The 27884-nt window shown below is 43.6% G+C and overlaps 1 protein-coding gene across 1 annotated transcript in view; it reads right to left on the reverse strand.

Moving 5' to 3' along the window:
• The window catches only part of DNAH9 (dynein axonemal heavy chain 9), a 204454-nt gene that overhangs the window by 36118 nt on the left and 140452 nt on the right, over positions 1-27884 (reverse strand). The window contains exons 60-64 of the mRNA XM_086473546.1: positions 27594-27764; positions 25577-25699; positions 11068-11261; positions 6742-6890; positions 3132-3259 (exon numbers count right to left, since the gene is read on the reverse strand). Coding sequence (XP_086329672.1) covers positions 3132-3259; positions 6742-6890; positions 11068-11261; positions 25577-25699; positions 27594-27764 — 765 coding nt within the window. The remainder of the gene's footprint in view (positions 1-3131; positions 3260-6741; positions 6891-11067; positions 11262-25576; positions 25700-27593; positions 27765-27884) is intronic.

Consider the following 27884-nt stretch of genomic DNA (forward strand, 5'->3'; position numbering starts at 1 on the left):
TCATTCTCTCATCATCTGTGCCATCCAAGAGTACCAGTGTGGGTGCTGTGACGGCAAGGGGCAGGAGCTTGGCAAAGCTGCACCTACAAGACAGGTACAACACTGATGCTAGAGGAGCAGGAAGCTGCACTGGTCAGGCTCTGCCAGTGTGAGAGTGATTTTCTTTCAACGGGAATGAACGATTGGGTGGCTTTCTGTTCTCTCTTACAAAATTAGTCATTCACTAAAATCTCCATTTTCAGAGTGAGTGGAAAAACTTTCAAGTTCCCAGGGGAGACATGGATGCTGTTTTCTTTATTTTGCCTCCTGCGGTGTCAGAAGGCAATGCTGGCCGGTCAATACAACGGAGAAGGAGACAGTCCCAGGACAGCAGCCCTTTCCAACACAACAGTGATCCTGTTTCTGTAATCCAGTAAGGACTCCCCAACTGTTTCAATATCCCTTAACAACTAATTCCCACAAACCTTAATTCCCCAACTCATTATTGCTCAAAGTACTTGACTGTCATTATTTCTGGTTCCAATCAAGGACCAGTAATGAACTATATGCGTAAAAGCCACCTAGGTGATCACATCAAGTGTTTGTCTTGGAGAACATGTGTATGAGTTGGTATCAGACAGCAAATTCAGTGGATGGAAGGGGAGCTCTACTCCATATAAGCTGCAGAGTTGTTCAGTGAAGAGCAAAATACAGAAGTGAACCTAACAGTTGCTTTTTGTCTGCTCAAAAGCAAATGGGAAGCCTGAGTATAACTGTCCTGTGGGTGGGATACAGCCTCCAAATAATGAGTTTAATTAACTTGGGTAAAATTGCCCTGACTGCCTTTTGAGACCTGCTCTGCGCTCTCTTTTATTATTAAGGCAATGATCCACAAATCCTGTGAGACTTTTGCAAATTGAGTTGTCCGTGTCACTCCAGATCCTGCGTGACTGATCTACAAAGGCTCCTGAAACCATTTGCAAGGTACCTGTCATCAGAAGTCTTGCAGGAAAGATCTTGCCAAATAAACTACCGTATAACAAATATGTGCTATGATCCACCTATGACTACAAAGACAGAAGAATCCTTTGTGGCACACTTACCCACTGACTCCAGTTCGGATACTGATTTTATGAGTACCTGGAGAGGTCAGAGTTTCGGCCTTGTGAAAATGGCTTGTCCAACCTTATAAAACTAGTTTGTCCAGAGGGTAATTTCATTTCAGGTGGATGTCCACTGACCATAAAAGAGCTTTGTTTGACTAGGGGAATCTTGTTTGTCAATGGAGGGGACACACGTCTAGCCCCTCAGACTGCTCTCCCTCCCTCTCATTTAAATGAAGCTCCAGCCCTTGGAAGGAGATGGGAACACAAAGTGAGACAGAGAGACAGGTTCTGGAGCTGAGCAGCTTGACCAGTCTGGGTGACAATTAAGTTCCAGTGCTTTGTTGTCACTCCACGTGCCTCACCAAGACACCCAATGAAGAAACTGGAGAGAAGTGGTGCTGCCTGTCTCAAACACCTGCTGGATGTTTCCAAGGGTGTCCCAAGAGTGAAGAGCCACCAAGGCATGACTCCAGCTCCTAGCGGGGACCTCACTGCCTGGATTGCTCGGAAGGTCTATGACTATAGAAACAAAGGAAGAAAGAGCTCTGATCTCTGTGTTGAATCAGTCTTGACTATGTTGCTGTATTCCGAACCAAGCACAACACAGAACTAGAATATTTACATATACAAAATTTTATCAGTTTTGCGACTACACCAGGGAAAATCTCAGTTGACTGACTGACCCTGAGGAGAGCAGTGGCACCAGGCAGCCTGTCCTAATGGCCACTGCTGGGACCACTGAGTTTGCCCCATGCAGTTTGCATCAAAACCTGCTAGTGGCCAGCTGAATTAAGCTCCTCTCTTAGCTCACAGGGAACCTGTCTGCTCTGTGCCACCAGAGGTAGTCACACTTGGCAGGTGTTGCTGGAAAACCAGTTAGCCCAGGCATCAAAATCATTCTTTCATATAAAACTAATTTTTGCAGTTCTTCTTATTGAACCTTCAGCGTCTGCTGAGACCTCTTACTGATTGCTCTGACCACCAGAGAAGATGTGAATGGATGAAACAAAAATACTTTCGGCCGACAGTACCCATCTGCTAGCACTGAAGCAACAGACATGGAAGCTGACATTGCTAACAGATCCTTTACAGGCTCTAACCACCATTGTAGCAAAGAACCTTTCACTTTGCATTACTGAGTGGAACAGGTCTCAAAAAGCTGCATATTTTTGTCTACACCATCTCAAAGGCAAATGTCAGTATTGCAGCCACCTGTATTAAAAGCTCTCGAAAAGCTCAGCGTTGTCTACCTTAGAGGGAGCTTTCAAAAAAAGCAAAAATTAAGACCAAAATATCAATGGCATTCAACTTAAATCCAAAATCATGACTGTAGGCTCAGATCAGACTCAACACCTTGTCTTAATCTAATTTTATCCAAACAATTCAGCGATAATAAACATTTATAAAATCCACATCAAGGAAACCAGAGGCGTTCCCAAGACCTGTAATGAGAGCTTGGCATCACTGACTCTGCATATTAGCCAACCCAAGCACTCACTGAAGAAGTGGCTCCAGAGAGCATTGACAAAGACAGAGCTCCCTTCACACCCTAAAAGGCTCTGAAACATTTTTCTGAGTTGTGGTAAAAGCTTCAAACATTTACCTGTTTTGGGATGCATAAAGGAATCAGCACCACTGCAGATAGCCTCTGCCTTTCCGACGTTGGTGTGCATGTTCTTACTGCTCATTTAAATACACGGTAAGTTTTGAGCGATGGAAGAGAACTAGTCTAACAGCTCTTGAGAACAAAGCTCTTTATTTATTCATGAAGCAAACAGAAGCACAGGAAAGTGTGGCACAGCCTTCCCTCAGAGGACTCCCTACAACTACACACCCTACAGAAGGCTCAAAGAGCAAGAAAATCAAAATGACAACGCCCGATGAAAGCAATAGATAGCAGCAAGAAACAGAAGGTGGCTGCTTGGGACACACAGATGACACCTTGTCCCACCTCCCACCAGATAAGAAGGACAGACTGCCCTCACTAATGCGATCAGCATCAGGTAACCTCGGAGAACGGCAGGACTGTTTCCAAAGACACTGTACCTGAAGGATGACCCAGTGACCCTCCCTCGCAGCCAGATCTAGAGCTTGTTCAGCAACTACCTCTTGACCTTGTCCAAGGGAAACGTTGTGGAAATTTCTGTTGTTAAATGTATAACCAAGTTTCTTCCCTAAAAGAAAAAAAAAAGAGCGATGTTCAGCACTTCTACCTGGGACGGCACGCAGCACAGCTGAGCTCACGCAGCAGCAGCGAGGCAGAGTTCAGTCTTATCAAAAACCCTCACAGAAGAGTTATCACAGTTCTTATAATAGTTATCTTGTCTCTCACACGCTCCTTGCCAAAGCACTGAAAACAGCAGTGGCTTCTTCCAAACCACTTTTAATTACAGAGCAGCACCAACACAAAGGTACATTATTACAAAGTGCCTCTTGTTTAAAGAACATTATTCCCCTGCAACCTTGTGTAAAAACATATTTTACAGTGATAGGAAATTAAAATAATTTCCTGCTGATTAAATAGGCTTTGAACAAGACATCGTTCGGTGGGGAAATGCGCCCTGCAATGCATGCTAGAACCAGCAGTAAGGTTAGGAACCCCTTCAGCTTTGAGAAGGCAGCTGAAATGAAATCTGTGGCCTCCCAGGTTTCTTGGATCTAGAGGTTAGTCAGCCCTCTGGATTTCGTATGGACTACCATGGGCTTTGGCAGGCGCGGAGTTGCCTCTGGGCGCACCACAACGCGTGTGGGAAGGCCCATGGTCAGTGGACTGCAGCAGAGTCCATGGGAAGGGGTGATCCAGAAGCCACTGCAGACCGTCTCCTACAGTCCCTTCTACATCCCTCTCTGCATGGTGCAGGGTGGGAACCCCAAAACCCATGTGATTTACAATCCTGCTCTGGAGGAAGGACGGCAGCTATTTAGTGCTCCTTCATTTAGTCTGTATTACTCCTTTGGACTCCCCAGTTCCTCTGTGGCATCCCAGTGCCTCAGATCCTTTAAGTGATCAGGGCTAAAGATCTCCCATTTAGTTTTCTGAATCTGTCTGTCGTCCAAAGATAGAGGACACCAGTTGCTCCTTGTCTCACAGGAAAAGCAACTACCTTGAGCAAGCCATCTGCTGTGTGGTCCTCGGAAGACAAGCACCAGTTGTGCTGCTTGAGGGAAGGAGGGAAGCAGCCTGACAAACATCCACATTGGCTCCACACATCACAGTAGGACGCATTCGAGTAAGCTGAGGAGTCAGTACACATGTGCCCACGTGCTGATCCCTTGGGATTGCCTACACTGATCCCTGCACGCAGATTTGCCTTCACGCAGATGGTGCACCCTTAATTCCTGATTTCTGCTAAAAGCAGGGAAGTTTTATAGTAAAATAAGGAAAAGATTGGTCTTGCAAGCTCTTGGTACAAGACTGGAAACAGATGGCCATAAGTAAAGCAAACTTCCAAACTCTTCCAGTTTGCTCGAGCTCTCTGCTTAGCCTTACTGCTGCAACACCTTGGGATACAGCTCTTCCCATATTTGAGAGTTTCCAGTTTTCTTTCTCATCATCTCTGGTGGCTGCCAGCTTTGAGAGGTGCTAATCTCATTCTCTGCCTTCGATACCCACCCTATCAAGAAGGGATGGGGTAAATTTGCAGAAGGCAGGGTACTATCCCACACCAGGTGATTAATAATAAAATTAATATCAGTTTTAGTTCCACTTCAGATAAGAACAGGACTGCAGAGGGATACAAGTGAGTCTGCGCTGGCTGCCTCACAAAGACAATGCCAGCCTTCTTCCTTCCTTGCTGGCTTGGGGATGAGAGGGGATGGTGCAGTCAGGCTGCCCCAGGGAGGTGGGGAAGCTTTCTGAGCCCAACAGTGTTTGCTACAGGGTCCTCCCCATGCTGCCAAGGAAAGGTCCCATGAGTGGGCAGCACCTGGAAAAAGCTATCGTCTTCTATTCACAAGAATTACCTAGCCAGCCTTGTACTTTCGTAAAACCTAATGAAGAGAAGAGAAAATACCGAGTAGTGAATCCACTCCAAAGCGCAGCAAGGCAGGCGTTAAGGCCAGTGCAGCTGCACCGAAGCAACGGTTTTATTCCATTAGATTTTTTTCACTTTTACTTGCTGTAACTTTTCTGGCTGACTAACTCCATGTGCTCAGCTACACTCATCTTTACAATTCCAGTTAAACCATTCATGGTTGGATTTAGTGCTTCATTTCCTATACAAGAAAATAACACAGTGAGAGACAGGATCACTGACGTGGCTCCAAAAGGAAGCCAGGCACATGACAGGACCTCGGCGGGGGGTGTGTGGGGGGTGTCCCCTTCAATTCACAATAATGAGACCTGGTATCAGGGTGGAAAGAGCACAAAACACAAGGCAAAGCCCAGGAACTCCCCAGGACTGAGACCTGCAATGTGGCCTGTGGCTCAGGCTGCACTGGGCTTTCACACCTCTGAAAGCTGCTTGTGACTGACTCAAACACTATTTTGGGATGACCCAGAAGGTGCATCATAGAGAGGAAAAGAAATCCATAGGTCAGTGTTCTTCCCCCACTTGCCTGGATGAGGGCTTAGTTCAGTGTTTCCCTGATTTCTCTGCTGGGGCTGCCAGTCTTGCTGATGTTTAGCCTGGAGACCCGCCTGCTAGAAACCAGCCAGCAGCTCTGCTCTGGTAGTCTGGCATGTAATTCACACAGTTTAAATACACCATACTCCACACTGCCGTGAGCGTATGGGCTTGACCACAAGTCATGGTCTTGGAGATATATGGGGCACATTGCTGGAGAAGGAGCAAAGACATCTGATGAGCAGAAGGGCAACATGGAGAAGCCCTAAAGCAGGACCCAAAGGCATCTGACCCCTCCGCTGTAAGAGTCTCAAAAGAAGTGACTGCAGTTACCTCTGTTCAACAGTCAGAAGGGACCCCATTTCCAGACCTACTGTAATCGCCCTGTTCAGGCTGAAAATGGGAATTCTTCCACAGTGGAGCTGAGATCCAGAACAAATTCTGCAAATTGGCAACTTTAGAGCTCAGGAACTGACTATAGCGGTCGGTGCACAACAGCAATCACTGCCTTCTAAAATAAGGCACCTTAGAGAAGCCCCTTAGGCTTTGAAGCCAGCTGACAGCGCTATATCTGACCATCATCACCAAAACCAAGTCAGGAAGGATGGGATTAAACTGGAAAAAAATGGAAACTGCCACTAGCCATCAGACTGTTACAGGGAGCTGTTGCTTATTTTTAGCTATCATAGACTCATAGAATACCAGGTCGGAAAGGACCTCAAGGATCATCTGGTCCAACCTTTCTTGGCAAAAAGCAAGCTATATGACAGCATATTAGATGTCTCTGATGTAAATTATAGGTCGTGTACAAGACCAACTCAGAAATTGTAGCAGTGTGAACCACATTGGGAAACCAAGCAATGCAGGAAAGAGACAAGTTTAATTTTAACTTCAAATGAAAATCCAGAAACCTTTAAGAAAAAAAAAAAAAACAACCAAAATAATCACATCCTCTCACAATTATCTATTTTTAACAGATTACTCCGTTATCTACAAAGAGACGAGGAAAAAAAAAAAACCCAGAACGAGACTATCAGGCCAAGATAATTACACAGAAGATAAAAAGCCATGCTGTGGTAAGCCTTATTTACCTTGTTTTTCCACATCCTTCAGCGGGTCGACTCCTGGGGACAGGATAAAAAACATCGGTGTTGCAGGTCCTGATTCTTCAAAGGTTGTTGCAAAATCCAGGGATCTCCCTACCACATATTTACTGCCAAGCTTTTCTTCTACAAAATCTCTGCCAGAAAGAAAAAAGGTTTGCCAGTCTACTATTGTTCAAAAAAAGACAGATTCCCCTGCAAAAAACAATCAATTAGTTTTGATTTTGCTGATTCGAATAAATTAGAAACTAAACGAAAAAAATGGTAATGAGATAATTTTAGAGAGGATCTTGAAGCTGGGGTTCTGGAGTTACCACTCAGTAGCAATGTTTGGCACTTTTTACAGGGGAAAAATGACACACGGCACACCAATATCTGACAAAGGATGGGAAGTGAGAAGGAGAACAGTGAGACCTACCAGCCCAATGCTGTATTCAGAAGGTCTATACAAGTACTGGCTCGATTCTGACAAAGGTATCTCAGGAGAGAAGAAATAAATTAATGTATAGAAAACTGCTGTGTACTTTGTAATCAATATAGCCTTTGAGAGGAGACAGGATTCTTTTAGATTTATCATCAAAAGTCATAAAAAGTCCAGACGATTTACAAAATTACTTTGTTCTGGAAAGATAAAAGGGAAGAGCTCTGAGAATATCTAGCGCATGTATCTTCACCTCTGCATGAGAGTCACAGGGAAAAATATAACTGAGTGAACAGTAAAAACTCAGCCCCACAGCAGCTGCCTGAACAGAATGCAGCACATGGAGAACACCCAGGCTGAATTTCCCCAGGGTGAGCTTCCAAAAGCACTGCTTTAGAAAAAGAGGATTCAGTGAACATTGATTCAAAGGTAGGATTCAAACCCCAGGAATTAGCAGTTACTCTTCGAGCGTAGCTACATGACTCAGCCTTTTGAAAACCTCAGTACCACGGGGAAGGAAAAAAATCGGCCAGTTTTCACCTGGTAGATGATATCAGAATAAGGTAGCCAAATTATTTCTAAGACAGCTGGGAGTCTCCTTCAAGGACTAGTGAAAGGCAGTTGGAATAGAAATGTTTAAGGGATTACAAAATAAAAAATTCCACTTTCTTTGGTACCTCTTTCAAGTAGATTTTTCTGTTCTGGGTCAAGATTTGACTAAAGAGCTGCTGGAAGGCTGCAGTCCACAAAACCTTAAAAAGTTCCTCAGTGACAAGGTCACAACATTCTTGTTTCTTGCATCAAGTCTCAGCTCTATGAAATAATGCCCCGGAGATTCAGAAACACAACTAATGTGACTTGGAGACTTTGAAATGGACTACACATGCAGGAAAGGAAGGCCTGCCTTCAGAGACAGAACTGGAGGAGTCCCTACGCTTGCTGTCTGTCAAACAAAGTATTCACAGGGGTGGTTCACAGCATAAGCTGTAGAATTTGAGAAATGGTGCCAGAACAAAAAGCAAAAATGCCCTGCAAGACAAAAAACTGGCTTACAGCTTTTCTGGGTTATATGAAGCCACAGCTGCCTAAGATCCTTTATCTGAAGAGGCCCTGTAAGTGTCATAACCATGGCTGGAGGCGCCAGCTACCAGAGTTCTTAGTCCTTCCGCATTGTTTCAATGGTCTGTCCCTCAAGGCAGAAGTACCAGTGCTTTTGGAAGGACTTCACCATGACCAGGTCATGCCTTGCTAGTAGCTGCTTGACTGATCTGACCTCACTGTGGATATGGAAGCATGGGACACAAGCTTTTGCAAGAAGATCCTTGCTGATGTTCTTCAATAATGCTGAAAGATGAAATAGGTATTTACACTGGAAAATCTCTCTTGAGGAAATTATGGTTCTTGGTGATGGACAATAGAGCACTGCCCCCACTTAAGCTCTAAGAAGCAAGTCAGGATAAAGTGGTTTCTCCTATTGGCTCCTCAGACCTAGGGAATAAAACAGCCTGTGCAGATATTCCCAGTGATCTGCTATGAAGAGTGGCTGAAAAACTTACCTTCCAAAACAGGGAAATGCAAGAAGCCTGTACAGGGGTGGGGGGATCATTTTAGATACCAAAGAGCTTCCTAGACCGTCTTCATGGAACTGGCATGTATGACATGGGATACAAAGCGTCTTGCACCTTTCTGAACAGCAGCTGGAAATGAGGTAGCAATGTTCTAGGGCATCTAAAATACCCCTAGTCACCTGTGTTTAGGCTACCCTTGACTTCCAAAATGCACTCAAGTACTTATCAAGACTCTCAGAGAGACAGGAAGGTTTGGACTAGTAGTAATACCCACTGATCATCAGTAAGGTATTTAGTGTTGGCAGATTTAACTGCCAACAGAAGGAAGAGATTTGCAAGTTGAAAACTGCGAAACATCCTGTGGGATCCAACGACATTGCAGTACGTAAAATTTGATAGATTTGTTAATACGCACGTGATCTTGAAACACTACTGGTGAAACACGGACGTTGAGGCTGAAGTCCTCATGGTCAGAGTTTGAAGCTCCCCAGTGCTCTACAAGATCCCCTGCTTTTTGAATGGTCACAGACACAAGAGAGCTTTGACAGTGCTTAGGAAAACAAGACACCAGATGACCATTAGCCTTCTGTGTGGTGGCTGTCAGGAAAGCTGTGTTCAGCTCAATCCAAAGACCTTTCCCTTCCTACGTCAGAGTATGAGACTTCACTGACTGACGCGAGGACAGACGAACAGACTCATGTATTTTCCAGAGAGGTGGACCTCTTAGGAAAAGTAAACTTCCTCACTAAGAGAACAGTATCTGTCTTACCCAGACTGCTGGCTGAAGAAAGGTTTGAGGAGTTTTGTACTATCAAGGGGGAACCCGGAATTCAAACACATTTTGACCGTCATTATTACCACTAACAACTTCACATTCACTTTTGGGGTATGAGATAAGCCTTTTGGGCCTAATGCCTGACCATCCTAAACTTCAGGAAGAATTTTAGTCACAAACATCTACAAAGTCTTGGGGAAGGCTCTGTGAAATGTTATTTTTTGCACATGTTTATGTTCTAACCTACTTCTAGATAAGAAACAAAACAAAAAAAACTTTCAAATACCCTTGTGCAAACAGAAAAGCTTGACATGTCCAGACCCCAAAAATATCCAGCCAAGCTTTTGAACTTGTGTTCCCTTACCCTTTCCTAATAGAGACATCTGAAAAGTGTTGAAACTTTACGTTCTAGTAATTTTTGAGCTATGTGAGTACTGTCATTTTGATTGAAAGAAATTAATTAAACTTGTTTAAATGAAATATACTTAAAAGCACAGAAAGGCAAGAGCTTATTTTACTCGAACTAAACAACAACAGGAAAAACAGTCTTTTCAGCTAAGAGAATACATAGAGAATCCAGTCCTGGGAGTAAGGAAGAGTAAGGAACGAAAAAGAAGATGATTTAGAATGGTATGATCATGATAAATTATAGTATTTAACATAATAGAACATCATAGCATTGACCATAGGGAGACTTCACTCAGTCTTGTCTGCATTTTTCTGTGAATTTTGAAGCACAAAGAGAAATCTAGTTCATACGCTGAGTAATACAATCTGTTACATGCACCCATATACACACACATGCCAGATGGTGGAGCAATATAAACTATTTGAGAGGCAGTAGCATGAGAGACGTTGGAGAAATGTCAAATCATAGACTACAACGACAGAGAAGGAAAAAACAAGTCCTAATGGAGTGAAAGACCTTTAGTTTCTCCTGGAACAAGCACACTGCTGTTGCATACCTTCATAAAGTTTAGACTCGTCTAGTTACCTTCGCTACATAATTTACAACTACAACTCTCAGAACCAGCATCACATAAATTTTGCATTTTACAGAAAAAAAAAAAAAAAGAAAAGGAAAGAAAATCTCTGTAAGACTTTCCTTTACTTCTACACTTCATTCTTGTGCTGAAGGAACAGCCATAAAGGATTTGGTAACTAAAATCGACCTTAATGTACTCCAGAAGTATTGATCAGAAAAAGATTCTAGCAGATGTGTAACACCCGTATGATGATGCTCATTTCTGACTTGGCATGTCTGGTCCTCACCCAGGGCTAGTTACACTGCTCCATCGCTATTGGTGATATTCGGATTAGATCTCCCTAAGCAAGAAATTCCAGTTAAATGGAATGTGCTGACTCTCTTGCAGAGTTCAGAGATGACTCATTCAGTAGATTCCTTTATAGGAAATCATTTTGCAGAACTCTCATTGTATAATAAATAAATCTAAACATATTCCTGAATTACCCCTGTTCCCTAGAAAACGCAGACCCAAAGTTGCCTGCTAAGAGCGAGCATTATGGAGATAGTAGAGAAGTGCCCGTACCTGACAGCGTAGATCATACGATCGGGTCGGATGGCTCTCATTATGCACAGGCGCTGCAGAGCTGACTTGTTCTTCCATTCCTGAGGGAACTTCTCTTTTTCAGGACACTCAGATTCAACAAATTTCTTCCACCGTTTTGCAGACCCCTCAATATCCCGATCCAGGTTTCTGAATTCCTCCATGGATGAGAGAGCCTGGAAAAATTCAAGGAAGGTCTCTAGAAGAACAATCCTACACGCCTCTGAAAGTTTTTCTAGCATTACTGACTGCTCATGTTTTGCTCCACCAGAAGGGTCACAGCTGGAGCCCAGGAACCACTGCAGAAACCCGCCAGGGTGAGACTTTGTCCATTCTCCTTTTCCCAACTCTGTGGTCAGCACATTGTCACAGGAACACGACTCAACGTAGCCCATTTGCAAGGCCACAGAAAAGGACGACTGAGGACAGTTTCATACTTGCGGAAGGTCTTCTGAACTGAAAATTGTCGCAAGGCTGCCCACAGAACGTCAGCTCTCAAATCACGCTGCATCGAACACAGCCTGCCCTGACGCTCTCACCCGCATCACTACAAAGCCCTTCCCCAGCCAGTGAAGCCACACGCGGCATCCAGGCCTTCTTCCCTGCAGCACAGCCGCTGAGACATGGGAGTCTGGAAGTGACAATACAGGAGAGGACGAAAGAATTTGGCATCATCCACCACGCAGTTCTCCACAACCCAAAGCAAGAAGAAATCTGCTCTCCTGTTTTGAAAGTAGAACTGAAAAATCTCAGGTGACAAGCACTTGCTACTGTCAGTTATCCCAGAAATGCCTGATTTGGGTGGGAGCTGGAAATTTTGAGCCCATGTCTGACAGCAGAGCACATTACTGGCATTCCCGGGAGCTGCAAGTCTGCAAACAGCATCCTTACTTCTTCAACAGACACAAAGAGAATTGCGCAGCAAAAATCGCAACTGATGGAAAAATGTGCTTTTGTATCCAGGGTGCTCAGTATCCAAAGCTAAACAGAGACTCAGGCATGCCATGCTCACCCAAACTGGTTTCTTAAGAGATTTCACAGTTGGAATATTGATTATCTTCATCTTTATACACATGCAGTTATTTTTCTCCCCCTGTTCTGGGCATATACCTCTCTGTCTGCATAGCCTGGTACACACACTCTGTGAAACCACAACACTGAAACTTCACCCTACAGTCGTGGTGACCACAGAGCCACAAATCTCAACAAACATAGTACAAAATGTAAACGGGTGAGTGCTTTCTTTGTACAAGCATGCATACCATACTGTGCCATTGTAAAAATCAAATCACTCAGATTTATACTTGCCAAACGCATGCAGAGATTAACTTCTCAGAGCTGCAAGTCTATAGCAGAAACAGGTAGCTGAAGAATGCCCCAAAGAACAGCTGAGCAAGGCAGTAAATAAATGATAATTACAATGAAAATGTAGCTAGATTTTGTAGCTAGAAAGTGGTGACTATAAATGTTATGCAGAGTAGTAAAGAACCCAAATTATCTTTCATACAAGTGGTGACAAAACACATTGCACAGCTTGTAAGGTTCTTCTGGATTTCAAACAAAATTCTCGCTGAAACAAACATCTTCAGAGAATTTTGCATAATCTGAAGCTGTAAGCAGTTGAACATGAAGTGGAAAAGATAAGTGAAGTATAAAAGACAGTGAATGAGCTATTTTCTACAGAAACAGAAGGACACACTCAGAGCAAAGCAGAAGCTGCTTGACGGGCAGAGGTGTTCCGCACCATCAATGCTCCAGCTCCCATCCCATACAGCTCCGCTATGGAAAACAACTGAGAAAGCTCCTTGAGAGATGCTGGTGCCACACCTTGTTCAGATCAACTGAAAAACTACACACTTGCCAAAGGGTGTTGAAAGTCATGCATATGCCCTGACAGAAGTGCTGAGAGGTTGTCTTGGGTACGACGTTGCTGCAAATGAGGCAGAAGACACTGAAGGCTACTCCGCTCTAAAAGCTGCAGGAAAGCCGTGCTTTCCCTCTGGAAAGGCTTCCCAAGGAGAAGACAAGAGCAGTGTAAAACTTTGGTCCTTCTAATGGGTTGAATTTAGTTAGAAGCCGTACTTCAACCCAGAGGGTGAACAAAAGGAAGGCAGGCATCGGAAAAAGGGGCTTCTTACAACAAATGAGTTAATGTAAGGCTGTTCCCAGCGGGTGCCATTGACCCAGGACAGTTGTCGAATATATGCTCACAGTATCACAGAAGCAACGGTTGGAAGAAACCTCTGGAGGTGTCTAGTCCAATCTCGTGCTTGGGCTAGGACCGCTGCTAGCACTGGGTCAGGTCAGCCATGAATTTGGTTACCAAAATGTGCTTTCAGCCTTTCTGAGTGTTCAGCTGTAGAAGAAGTGTTTGGGGTTTTTTTTAGTACATTCAAGCTGAACCTCCCTACCTGCAATTTGTCACGGTTGATCCTTCTTACATTCACTGCCAATAACAAGGAGAGTTTGGCTCTGTCATCTTGTAGCTGGACAAATCCCTCCACCTTTCCTCACAGGTTATGTGCTCTAGGGACAGAATTAGAGCTTCTCTAGGCGGAGGAGTACTTGAAGATATTACTGTAAACGCTTCTGCAACAAATCAAGCCTTTCCCGCAGCCACAATTTCATCAATACCTCCACAAAAGGCACAGATAAGAGCAGAGTGCTTGCAATACTACTTGAGAGCTACATCATGGACTGAATAATCTGATGCTGACCATCTCCATGCCAAACTCCCAGAGATCCTGAGAATTTCGTGAAGAAGTGTGTGAGGAAAGCAGTTTTCCCCATGAGTGGATCAGCACTAACACGGAGAAATGTCAGTGACAGAAGTACTTGCTCCAAACTCAGTGCCATATCCTGCTTTCTGTAGAAAACTAGAAACCAGAGCACAGAATATGAGAAACTGAAATTCACAGGAACAATGCCATGTATTCTGATCTGCCTAAACCTTGCACTTGCAGCAAAATATATATCGGATACACCTCTCATAGACGAACACAATACAATGGCAAATGTTGAATTCAGTGGATTCTTCAGTGCAAGTGCTTATAGAAAACATACCAACACTGTTGACTTTTTAAGTGACTTACTTAAAATATCACTTCAGAACTTTGGCTTCTGCTGCTTTGAGAAATCTCTGGGTTCATGTTAACAAGGGAGACTCTGAAAAATTGCTTTCTTCTTACTAAATGACAGACATGTAATCAGAGATGCTAGTCTCTCTCTCCCTGAACAACATGTTGCAGAATCAAGAAAGATCTAATTGCAAGTATAAAGTCTGTATTATATAAATTAACACTAAAATTGTCATTAGTTAACAGTTTTAATTGCATTTATTAAGAGTGACGGTATTAATAAGAGAGAGATGCTGCTATTTAAAAGCTGGTGCAGTGAAAGCTATCTCAATCAGTATTCTTTCTGTGAATATTAATTGATTTTCAACACCTCTGCTGTGAAATTTTCCAAGAACCTTAGACCACCAATAACATGTCACTGTTTCCAAGCACCAGGAATAAAAGCAGGAATGGTAGATTGGGACAGCAGATGGGTTCTACACATCAACCTGTGTAGCATGGCTATTTTTGTCAACATAATGAAAAATACATTTGTCAATTAGAGTTGTCATGGAAATTGAGAGAGGCAAAAAAAACATTGATCAAAATAAAATATGATCAAAAAGGCTGGAGGACTCCAGTTCCCGTCTTTGCCATCCACACTATAGTCATCTCTGAGTGCTGGAAACAGGAAGGTCTTGAGCTTACATCTCAAAACGAGACTTTGCCAGTGAAACAGGTCTTTCACACCATGTCAAGGCAAGAATCATTGTTTTCTCAGAGAAAATGATTTTTCATTCACTGAATCACAGACAACTTGCTTTATCACTTTGGTTTTCTTTGACAGTTTCTAGTCTAAGTCAGAACCAGCTTTAAACTGGAGCTGAAATGTCAGCAGATCTGCGAATTTCACACATTCACAAATGCAAAGTACTCTCTTTCCCTGCAGCTGTAAGAAATATAATGTGCAGCAGCCATTGACTTTGAGAAAGAAATCCTAGCTGCCATTGCAGAGCAATTGCTGGGGTGTTTACAAGGTGTCCTTAACACATGGCCCTTCAGAGACTCAACGAAGGGCTAGAAGGGAAAGTGGATCTTTGCAAAGAGACAATGTCTTGGGGGCACAGGGAGAAGTCCCAGGCAGATGGGCACAACGAGGAGATGATACACTCGGTCTCCCCTCCCTGCTTGCTGCCTCCAGAGGATGGGCTGAGACTTTAGTGAAAAGAACAACTTTGAAGGTCTGGTGTCACCACTACTGCATGCAATTGACCTCCTAGTGCCAGATACACTACGAAAAGCTCTTTTGGTCTTATCACTAAAGGCAGTTATTTTAAGGACACCATCTAGTCAAAACTGGCCTCAAGTTTAGGCATTGCTTCATAAGTTTTTATAATATCTAAAAAGAAAAAAAAAAAAGGATAGTATCTCCGTATTTTCTCCCCCTTGGCTCTAAAAAAATATTATTTTTTTTTTAAAAAAAGATTGTTTAGTACTTTATACTATTTCCATAATTTAAAATACACTGCCCCAGAGCCATCTGACTCAAGAACAGCTTCGGGGCAAGGGAAGTCAAAACAACACCTCATTACCATGCTCTGCACTGACATAAATAGTGTGGAAAACAATACAGTGCATGTAAAACCAGTGCTGCCAGAGTGAGCTTCTAACACCTATTTACCAAGTTCCCCAGCAGCCACGAGAATGGTTTTTAAAAAGACATAATGAAATCATAATTAAAAAATGTGAGAGTTTTTTTAACAGCTATTCTTGCTCTTTGAGTCTTCAGGTTATACCTGACATACTTTCAGTCTTAGCTCCTGTTATATCTTGCTTTTTAAAACAAAAAACAACCCTCTACTTCAAAGAATTAGGTCTGTAAGGAACACACTGAACATCAAATGTCTCTCTATAAAAATCACACAACTTGACAGCACTGGAAAGAAATTATATTTAATTTTCTCACAGTTTTATTAATCTGTGAGATGATTAAATCCTAACAATTAGTCACTATTTCACTTGCAAAATTAAGGAGTTGTGTTTCTATGAATTACGTTATACAGACTGAAGCAGAGCAGCCTCCACAAATAAAAAGTTCACAGGGCTCAGCAGTTCCGCAACTGACCCTGAGACTATCTTCTTCTGGAAAGCCAGTGTCATTTGCAGAAGCTGCAAGGGTTTCAGCGGGCAGGGGTGGCCGCGGCAGTGATGTGCACACACTGTGGGCAAGCCAAGCCCGTAGGCTCGTGAGAGTTGAAGGGGAATCATTTTCAGATGTCAGGGGAGGTGTGCAGCAAAGCCACCCAGGTTCAACTGAGTGTTTCCAGTACCGGCCCCAGGATCGCACTCAACATCTAGAAACCCCCCAGTAATTCAAAGCATTTAAGCTGCTCAGCTGTCGCAATGGCTTGGCTGCGCAGCTCGTAGCTGTGCTTCACCAACCCGAGGGACACGGGTGCCCAGGGAGGTTTGGGAAAGTCCCACCACAACTCGGCTTCCCGACTGCCTGTCTACACACGGGCTTGTAGAGTTTGAAGCAGCTCATGAGCGAACTTTTGTAAAGGGTTGAAGCAGAGCAGCTGTAGGAATGTCTGCTGCTTGGGAACAACCCCATGTGTTTTCAAAACACTTTCTAAAGGTCTTACACTGTCCCTGTGCTCTGTGAGTTCTGCTTATATAGCTTTCTGCAAATATTCATAATTTCTTTCCTTCATTTTCTGCAGGTGGCCCAAATGCCATTAGGAAAACCAGCTTTCCCACAGTTGGAGAAAGACAGCTCCTGGAAGAACGGTAAAGTCAAACCTGCATCTGGCTTGAATTGACAGATTGGATCATTCAGGAAGTAGACGTATAGGCAGATGAATTATTCCATTTGAATACCACTGTTAACTACAAGGATTAAAAAAGGAAATGACAGATTATTTGCCATCTTTCCCATACTAGGTTTTGGTTTATATTATTCATTTTTTTTCTGTTTAGCTGCACTACCTGAACTATTCAACTCATAAGAAAAATCTCCACTGAAGATCAGTCACCTCTCAACACAAAAATGTTATTTTAATCCTCCTTATTTCTTTTCTAAAAGCTGACTGACAAGCTCACTGTACTGTACGCCCCTGTCTTCATTCAAACTCCTCCTTGCTTTTTCCCCATGTCTAAATTATACTGAGGTTAAAAATCATGTAATGCCATGACATGTGACTATACAGAAACATCCTTCTGTTTATCTGTAGCATCCTTCCTAGAGCATCACAAAATGCAGACAGCTTGTGGTTGGACAACAGAAGTGGTCTGAGGAGTGACGGATTGGATCTCGCTACCTTTTCTTGGAAAATTCCCAGTGAAATGTGTATCATAAATCAGAAGACAATGGCTTCAGCACCCAAGTCCTTCCTACTAGTGCGTTCTTACAGACAGCTCCACTGGGTAGGAAAGGTCAGCAACAGAAATGAGATTTAGTCATAAACTTTGTATTCTAGTTGCTTACAACGACCCACCAAATTTTCATAGTTTTGCCCGAGATGTTTCACAGTTAGGTTCATATTGACTTTTTTCCTGTGCTTTCTGACAAGGTTTTTCAAGTGGTTTTGAGAATGGGCTTTGCAAAATCAGGCTATTCTGCCAAGTCACACCCTCCATCCTTCCTCTTCACTCTTTGATGCTCTCCAGCAAACTGGGGACACAGCCAGAACCAGAAGCTGGCCAGGGGTCCCTGATGACAGCTCAAAGGTGGTACTTGTGCATTTCTGAAAAGTTCCCTGGATTTGGCTGTTATAAATCACAGATGGGCCACCACCATGGGACAACACACAGCAAAACTTAAAGAGAAAATATGCCTCACGGACAGGAAGAGCTCAGCTGAAGCATCTGTTCCAGGATGTCACCTGCTGGAAGGCTCTCAAGGCCCATGGTTCTGTGTCCTGATACACATATATACACCTATGTATGGACTCATCCCTTGAGGTGGCTTCTCACAGCTCTTTTCACAGCAGTGGTCTCATCCAAGTTTTCATGTTGACACCATAGCAGAACTGTCCCTGAGAACAGGCAACCAGACTAGAAGAGGAAATAAGCTGCAGAGCTGCTTCTCTGAGAGCTGCTGCGCTCGGGCCCCGGTGTAATCCCCGTACGCGGCCACGTGACCTGCTCGAATAGCCTCAGCAACGGAAACTGCAAGCAATCTGCGCCAGTCCTTCGCTAGCCTCTATCACAAAGATTTTCCAAATGTCTAGTGTGAATCTTCCCTGCAGTACTTTGAGATGCACCTTGCTGTACCCTTTACTGGCACACAAAACCCGATTGCTTTTTCCCCTTAGGAGGACACATTTGAAGATCATAGCCTCTGTCCCCTCAATCTTGAGGCCTTCAGACACAACCCTTCCCCTTCTACCTCTCCGCAGTCTCTTCTCACAGTCATCTTTTCAGGTATCTGACACTTCTGACTCTATCCTGTCTCCAGAAGGTCCGCATCTTTCTTAAAATACAAGACAAGGTTAAACCAGACTCCAGCAGAGGCTTGGCCAACCCCGAGTGAAATGAAAACATGTCCCCGCGGCTCTGTCAGACTATACCCATTGCACAAGGATGCTGCTATTCAGGTACTGGCGGTACTGTGGTCCACTGATGAACTGTGGTCGCACGGTGGGGATGATACGCAGATCATGAGTGCCCCCACAAAAGGCCATCTCATGGGCCTCAACACAGGTAGAGCCTTGGTGTTACCGCCAGGTTTCCAGAGGTTGTTCCCAGATGAAATTTAGCTGAGTGCTTAACCTGCACTCTTCACAGCTGTTCACGTGAACCACCGCTGCCATGCAAGGGAAACGTTTATGAGCTCTACCACAGAAATAAGGCGCTCCAACAGGTCCTTTATGGCAGATCTGGGCTTAAAAGAAAGAACTAACAAAGAGGAGCCAAATCCAAGCCATTTGCCTTCATTGCCTTTCCAAAAGCATCTTACACATCCACGTACAGCATGCCATGTCCAAAACGGGATGACTGCTTGCACGCCCTCAGCTGCTAGCAGAGCTCAGCCATCAGATCTCTCTGCGGTCACTCCTGGGTCCGCAGTCCACTGGCATCTTTTCAGGAGTGCACTGCAACTTATTTTTTGCTATTTTTTTAAGCAAAGCTATAGGACTTCAAAAGATACACAAAAAAGATACACAAAAAAGATACATTTAATATCTAAAAGAGATCTCTGATGAAGCAATTACCTCCCTTTCCTTCCATTTAGAGGGTAAAAGAATTTTTACATTCAAAATGACCAGCTGACAGCAGGCTTTGTGTCATGGGTGGACTAAGAGTGAAGGACAAGAGGCTGACACTGCTGTAGAGACGTTCAGAAAAATTCCATTTGCACTCTGCAATCAAACCAATAAAGTATGTTTTAAATATTTAGATGTGATCAAAATCTCTGCTGTATTTCAGATAAACATCAGATGGTTAGCCAGCAGGTTAAAAAAGAAAAGGAAAAAAAAAGGTAAAACATTGTCAAGTAGTATTTCTGTGAGACATTGGGAACAGTTCTCTGAGACTTAAGTGCTGTTGAGGACAGACGAACGCCCTTATGAAACTTCTAGATGAGAGCACATCGAAGTGTCATAATCAATGTTTTCTGTCAAAGATGCGCTAAAAGGCTGTAATCTGAAGAACTGAGTTAATAGAAGATATTTAATTAAGTCTATGATTTTCTGGCATAATAATAATTCTGAAAGTACATGGAAAGCTGTGAGCTGCAAGCCTTTCATATCTGACCAGCCTGATCAAAGGACCTTGCTTATGTGCAAAGGGTACAACAGAGGCAGCAGATTGTGTCGCAATGAATCTTTGACAAGAATGAAACATTTTAGTGTCTAAAAAGTACAAAAAGCAAAAGTTGGAAGAGAGATTTCTGTTCTTTTGTCAAAAAAAAAGGGCAGGTTTTCTTAAATGTAAAATTTGGTATTTTATCTCATAACCCACATACGCAATCTTATCATCTGCATTCTGCAAAATTATAAATATGGAGTTAATATACTACTTTGTCTACTGCTGTTCCCATCCTCGAAAGCTGAATTCAGTATTTAGAGCTCATTATTCAACATCACATTTATTAAACAATGTCCTTTCAGCAGCGTTTTCATATCTACATAATGAAAATTCTTCCTCTTCAGAAAGAGATGAGGGAAATGATTGGGACGAAGAAGTAATCCAAGCTGGCCAGGTGTATTCTTGCTGTATATTAACTAGCTTCACTTATCCTATGGGACACATCTGCATTCGGCAATGAAGAGGCGCTGCAGAAAATATCACAAAGAAAATCAGACTTGGGAAATGTGTATCTGTGCAAAGGAGATACAGAGCTGCCTGCATCCAGCCTGCAGGAACAGGCTGCCGCGGTGAGGGCCTGAGGCACACATGGTTAATGAGGGACCGCAGGTCTGTAGGAGGCACAAGGCCACACGGACACGGCTGCCCAGGAAGGGCACGGCATGGAGGGACCTGGAGCAAGGGAGAATTTCACAGCAAAGATCACCGGGGTCACAGGGAAATCCATTTACCACACCTTCAGCTAGTCTCAGTGGCCTGAGAACCACTTCATCTTCCAAAAAGGGCTGGTTTTGGCCAAGGCAACCATGAAAATGAAGACCACAAGCACACAAGCACCGGCTTTATTAGTAGCGGTGAAGCTCAGGAACAGAGGAGCCTTGACTCTAGGTATGTCCACACGATCTTTCCTAGGCAAATACAAACTGCTCACCCCTAAGAAACACAGGCACGGTCTTTTGGTGCCGCACACTGAACAGAAGATGCGTAACTATGCCTTGTGTGAGGCTTTGCCTAAGCCAATAAGCCCTACTGATGGGCAGATTGTACTAGCTCAGGACTAAAACCACGCTCATGAAGCTATAAAGCTGTTCCAGAGTAAGGCTGTCTCAGACTATGGAGAGAAGGAGTTTCTATCTGGCTACCTCAGACTCCAGCACACCCATACAAGTAGGGAGAAGACACACACTTTGTTCTTGCCTGCTGGTCTGCTCCTGAATCTGTGGCTACAGAAGAGGTCCAGGCATGAGCCACATGCTCATGGTGAGGGGAGTTTGCTGTACGGATTCAGTTGCTGCCAGGGCCAGAAAACAACTGCTGGCCTATTTTATTTGTTAGTCCAGACATAGTTTGGAAGACCTAACAACCATAAAGCCCAGTGATGTCATTTCTATATCCATGCCCAGAGTAGAACCATAACTGAGCTGCCTGTCCTGGCCCTGAGGATAACTGAAGAACAGCTCAACGATCAGACTGGGTTCCACACAGGGTTGAAGGGACCACAGTGCATCAATTCAGAGAATACTCACCTCTCACCTAGGTATCAACACTTCACCTTATGACAGTGGAGACCTTCTAGTGAAGGATGGGGGAAAAACCCTGCAGAAGACAATCTTTATTCTATGTTAAGTTAATCACTCAACAAGAATATCAAAAAGGTCATTTGCACATGACTGTGGCCTGACATCCTATGCAGTTCAAGCAGTAGCATCATTGTACCTTTGCGGTATAATGCGTGTCCACACACCTACTGGTAAGGTAACCAACAGCCGAGTCAGGAGAAGTGGACACCCTTGCATGCACACAAAAAACTTTTTCAGAAGTACCAACAGAAAGAAAAACTTTCAAGTTAGGTACTGGGAGCATAGAAGGTGAGGAAAGTATAACATACTGTAATAAAGGAAATGGAAAAAAGAAAGAAAACCTCATTAGGAGTACAAGAATACTTTGACTTCTCAAGAGATTGCTATTAAGTACCTGCAAAAGACAGGCTTTAGAACTGAAATGACCAACTCTATTGAACATCAGAGCCAGGGACTCAGCAAAGGCACTACTTTCATTAAATGAGACAATTTTCTCCCCTTCCTGCTCTTAACTAACCCTTCAACGACCCTGAGGCAGTATTTGCACTGAGGCTAATGACTGTGTCCTTTGCTAACATCTACCCTTGCTCCAGAGCTAACTAACGTGCCTCTGCAGGTGCTCCACGGGTACTGCTTTTCCTCCCATACAGGCTGACAGATGAACAGAATCAAGTTAAGCTCAGAGCAGTTTTTCTCCATCTGTACTTCGTTTTTTTCAATTCAATTCATGTTTCAGGCTTAAAGAAGCACTAAAAAGCCTGAAACATACCTATTTTTTCCAAGTGTACCTTCTGGACAGGTAAGTGGGTTTCTTCATTCAGTGGCAAATATTAAGCTTCCCCTGGCACGCTTGTTACAGCCAGGCAAAAGCTCTGTGAAAATTTTTCCTGAACTTAAAAGAAGCTGGAAGACTAAATCATAAACATGTGTCAGATGCTCCAGTGTCGTGAGCTGAAAACAGCTGCAAACTGCAGAGGACTATTAGCCTATATATATATAATTAATCAAACAACAACAACAATAAATAATAAGCCAAGTCACACAAGGCTATTTGCGTGCCCGGAGTCCTCAACATCTAATGAGGTTTCCTTCGAAGTTAATGTACCAAAAATGAGAGGCACAGAATGGGCCACAACTATCAATATTGATTTCTTCTGGCACTACTATCTTGGCCTGAAACCCCTGGCAAGAGGAGCACTTTGTGCAGCAGCAATTTCAATGTTTCTGTGAAAAATTATCAGAATGCTAAATTCCACTTCGAATTTGAAATATGAATCTGAAATGTACTTTGCTCAAGCTTTGTTGAAGAAACAATTTATTACAGCACTTAATCTTCCTGATGAAAGAAAAGGAGATTTTAGCTTGCTAATAAGCTGTGTAGAAGCCATGACTAATTAACCTAATTATAGCAGTCTGTGACAAAATGTGATTGTACTAAAATCATGCCTCCAGTAACTGGAGTTGCCAAAAACTCAAAGGCTGATAAACCAACACATATTAATAGAAGATAAACACTAATAAAGTTGACACCAGCCATATTATTTATAGTAAAATCAATACTACAGTCATCACAAAAGACAATCTGAACAGTATTCAGTATCTGGTGACATGGAATTCACTGTCTGAAAATCCTGACATATACAAAATCAGTGCAGAACATTGACCAGTGACTGCAGCTCTTCGAGATGTGCGGTTCGTGGGAACAGCGGATGCATGCTGAGGCTGAAGACACCTGACGTGTGCAGCACACTTGGACACACTTACATCGTGCCATCTCACAGCTCAGCAAAAGGGCAGATGCAGAGCAGAATTTCTTGGCATCACACCGTTTCTGTCTCAACCACAAACCCCAAGAGACGCAGCGGGAGAGAGGAAGCTGAGTGGGAAAGGCTCATCTTAAAGAGAGCCAGTTACTGCAAAGCAGGTGACAGTCCACTCTCAATTCCTGCCTAACCCAGGATAACTCTCAAGCTACTCCATGCACACAACGACTGCATGATAAATACACAACACTGCATCGGTTTTGGATGGTTGAGGGATGAAGGAGTGCAGGCTGCTGGTGGAGATGAAGCTGGGGCACGTAGCTGATGGAAGGGGTGAAAACCTCGTTCAGTGACGCCACTGACAGTGTTTGAGCTCTGATTAATAGAAGCTCCTTACTGCTGATCTCATAGCAGGCTCTGACACAGTATGGTATGTACTTTGACACCCTATGCACAGAAATGCCTGTTCTCCTGGGTATGTCAAATAGTGATGCAAGAATAAAGTCTGAAGAACGCATGATGACAGAGATGATGTTCCTTCTGGTGTTTATGACCCTGAGTGGGCAACTGTACCAACTTCATTGCAATAGTGAGGCAATTGCAGCAATCATGATGAAGCACATAAGGACTACGAAAGGCCATTTCACCCACAAGGAGTGGAACTGGCCAGCACAGAAGAGATTATCTTACAAAGAAAACTCACTGCAAACTTAGAAGGTCTCTGCTTGGAGAACGTACCACCTGCAGGCACCAAGAGTAATATATTTCCTAAGATGCGTAAAAGGATCTCCAAAATAAGAATCAGAGCCCCAAACCTCTGAAACCTACAGTGGAAGGAAGTTCATCTTCCAGAGAAAACTTAGAAGACTGAAGTAGAAAGAAACTTTGCAGTGCAGAACACTCCGAAGCAGTGAAGAACACCAACACAGAAGGATGCCCAGAGGAACTGAAATGCACCTTTTGCCCTATATACCCCCATGTGGAACATGGGCAGGGACAGAGCACAGTTGGGAAAGCCTGAGTTTTCAAGCAATAATATGTACGTTTACCCACATTCTATACATACTGTGCAGCCCAAAGACAAAATACGCCCTTGCAAAGCGTGTATTTCATAGGCTCGATGGCTGAGTTCCCCTGTTTACATGTGTTCACCCTAAGTGTCCACTTAATTTGTCTTCAAAGGAGAAACAAAAATAAAACTGCTGCTGTCTGAACAGTGAAATGTGACCACTGAAGAAAAGGTAATTAAAGGTATCGATTTTTTTTAATTCCTCCATTATTATGGAAATATGCCTTTTAGAGGAGGAACAGGGCTGGTTTAGCTAGAAGTTCCAAGCTTTTATCGATGAGATGTCTTGGGCCTGGATGAAGACATTTTGTTTGGTCACCCTCCAGGAACCAGATACATTCTCTGTGCAGCATGGTGGAAGGGAGAGAAAGGGAGATAAAGGGAAAACCTAGATGAAAACTGGAGAGCTATCCCCGTGAAACCAGGATGCCTTCCCTCCCTACTTTGCAGCACTGGAGAAACATCCCACAAAAGCAGCACGCTATGAATAAAACTGATTCTTAAACCACAGCAGGTGTCAGAGACTGATCAGAAGCCACAATAAAACAAAAGATACAATCTCAGATCCAACAAAGTGTGAATAAGCATGCCTAACTTGAAGAACATTTTGACTCCTTCCAGAAAACAAATCACATCCCGCTGAATCAGGTCCAAATCCAGCACAATTTTCATTTGTTGACAAATGGGAGCAAAGATGGAGTAACTCATATCTCTTTAGGATGCTCTTCCTCACCTCTCACTCCAAACACATGGCAGCTGTTAGACCTTCTCACGATCATGACAGTATTTTTTTGCAGAAGTTCTGTCAGCTGTCACTACTCTGTCCCCGGCACATCTCTGCAGATGGTCATATCTACCTTAAATTCCTACCTCCTTCCAAACACAGTGAAGTTCTCCATGTCCTTTACAACCAATAACTACAAAAACCAAAGGACATTCTCATTCCTCCCTTACAGAGAGAGAAGCCTAAATCTCAGAAGGAAAAAGCACCTGCACGGGGGGACACAGATCATCAGGGGTACAGTCACGAAAAGCCCACAAAGTCAGTCTTGTACCTACAGAACTCGATTTCTGTGGCATTTTTGTGCTACTCCTGATGTATGGCCAGAACCTTGTTCACCAAATGCTATAAGGACCAACCTGAAGGTTGCTGAAAGTCTTTTACAGGAGATAAGGGATGCTGATTTCACACAGTTCAAGCGAAGCAGATACCTTGATTCCTCCCCAGGATTGATTAGACAGGAACTCCACTGGGCTTGTTACACTGGTCTGTGCTGGGTATCTTAGTAGGAAATCCAGTTCTACTGTGTTGATCTCTTTACTCATCAGAAGTGTCTGTAATTTCAAACAAACAAGATATTCTTGAGCAGCCAGCATACCGGGCAGCAGTACACTCTAGAAGATTAATCATTCAACTCATGTAGCTGCCAAAGGCGTGGCTAAAAAGTACACTGTGCCCCATGTTGGAGGGGTGTGATGAAACACACCATGTAGGTGCTTTGGGTCTCCCCAAAAGAGGACCAGGAACAAATATGGAGATTGGCAACATAAGAGGATCAAAGTTTGGGAAAACTATGTAGCCAGGGCTGTGACCCACGTTCATAGGTAGCACACTGAGGAGAAGTCCCTGCCAGCAGACACACAGGCTGCAGAGTGTGCTGCAGGTCCCTGTGCTTGATACCTGCCACTAGAGAACAGATAAGTTTCTTGAAAGGAACCAGAGCGTACATCCCCAGGGCGTGCTACCGAGACCTTGTCCATCTCTCAGTATCTTGTTCAGTTTTGAAAGTAAGTGGAGACACACTGAGAGGGTTTCAAAAACCAAACAACCAAACCAAATCGAACCAAACCAAACCAAACAAAAAAACCCACCCAACCCTTATGGCACCAAGAGAATAAGCAGATCCCTCAAGTCTCAAACACTGGGAAGCAACTGGGCCATTCAGCTACTACCAATGTTTTTACCACCAACGGTAGCTTTTGGGAATACATGGAGTAAGACTGCCAGAGCAATGTTTAAGGTAATTCTGGAACGCCATACACGCCCATGAGCCCAGCTGGAGCCACTGCCCCAAGAGCACTGCCAGGCTTCTGAAATCTCAGAGGCAAACTCCGAAACCCTGAACATCAATTCCGGGTAGAAAAGGGACAGCGCTGGAGTGGTGAGTTTTTCACTTCTTTGTTACAGACCCTAGACTGTATTTCATCATTGCCTACGGGGCAATGGCATCTGAACTGTGCCTGGAGTCTCTTCCACCAGTGGTGGTAATGAGGTACTCTGTTCAAGAGCCAACTGCTTTTTCACATGGGAGAATCCTGTGCCTCATCACTCAACTGCCTCCGCACACTGAAATTGTGGATGCTGGTTTTCCCGACAGCTTACAGTGACCCATTAACTATATTTAGTGCTTAGTATAGTTGCAAGCACAATATGGGCTACCTAAATATTTTTATTTAGAGACATATATTAGAAAATGTAGGTATCCTTTGGGTCAGAATTAGGGCTGTTATTACAAAATATAAGCTGATTTTTTACATACAGATAATTTATTCATGAAATATATTGTTAGTCCCTTTATTAATTTATGTGTATATACGTGTGTGTGTATATATATATATATACTTACTTTCCCATTTACACATAGTATTTTGCTATGCAGAATTAAAAAAACCACAGCAATCACTGGATCAAGGTTAGTTAGACCTCCCAATGTTTCAGCAGTTCAGATTTGGTTCATCTCTGCATTCTACACGTCAGGGCATTTACACAGTCATTCACCACACAAACTTAGTAACAACTTCACAACATCGTGCCAAGCACTATTTACTGATTGAATTTGATTTCAGCATAGGGATATACACAGGACTCCTTGCTCAGATCGTGGACCAAAAATATACACTAGGCAAGACAGCAGCTATGTAGAAAGCATTTCTTTTCAATAAAACCAATAAGCCTTCAAGACCAGCTTGCTTTGCCCCTTTTTTTCAGGTCCTGCAAAGAGTTATTACTCTCTCAAACAACCTTTTGTCAGCACAATGCAAATCAAACACAACATCTGTGACCGTTATCAGCAAGAGAAGCAGAGAAGTAAATCAGTTCCCCAGCCCTTGTGTTTGTTGCTCTGATGCTGAAGGCCACAACCGACAGTCTGAGCTTTCTGCGCATGCCAATATCTCTGCCTGTAAAATAAATCAATGCATACAAGCTGCACGAAATGGTGATGTTTACCTGGAAGGTAACTTGAGCGGTGTAGGTCAGCTTATCACACTCAAACAGCCCCCGGGTCGTGTACTGGAACACGGAGAAGGTAATGCTGTCAATGAGGTTCAGCACACGCACTGGGAGGCTCTCATCTGGAGGTGCCCACTCAATGGCTTTCTGAAACACGATGCTGAACGCCTGGGTGGGGAGACACAGAAGGACACCAGAGGTTTCCAGATGCTCTTTGCACGCTCCTGGGTACCACCTGAATACCGCCATTGCAATGAGCGAAGCCAACTCAGATACTGTATCCTGGGG

Source organism: Leptosomus discolor, chromosome 15 (genome assembly GCF_034619465.1).
Source record: "Leptosomus discolor isolate bLepDis1 chromosome 15, bLepDis1.hap2, whole genome shotgun sequence".
NCBI classification, from domain to species: Eukaryota; Metazoa; Chordata; class Aves; order Leptosomiformes; family Leptosomidae; genus Leptosomus; species Leptosomus discolor.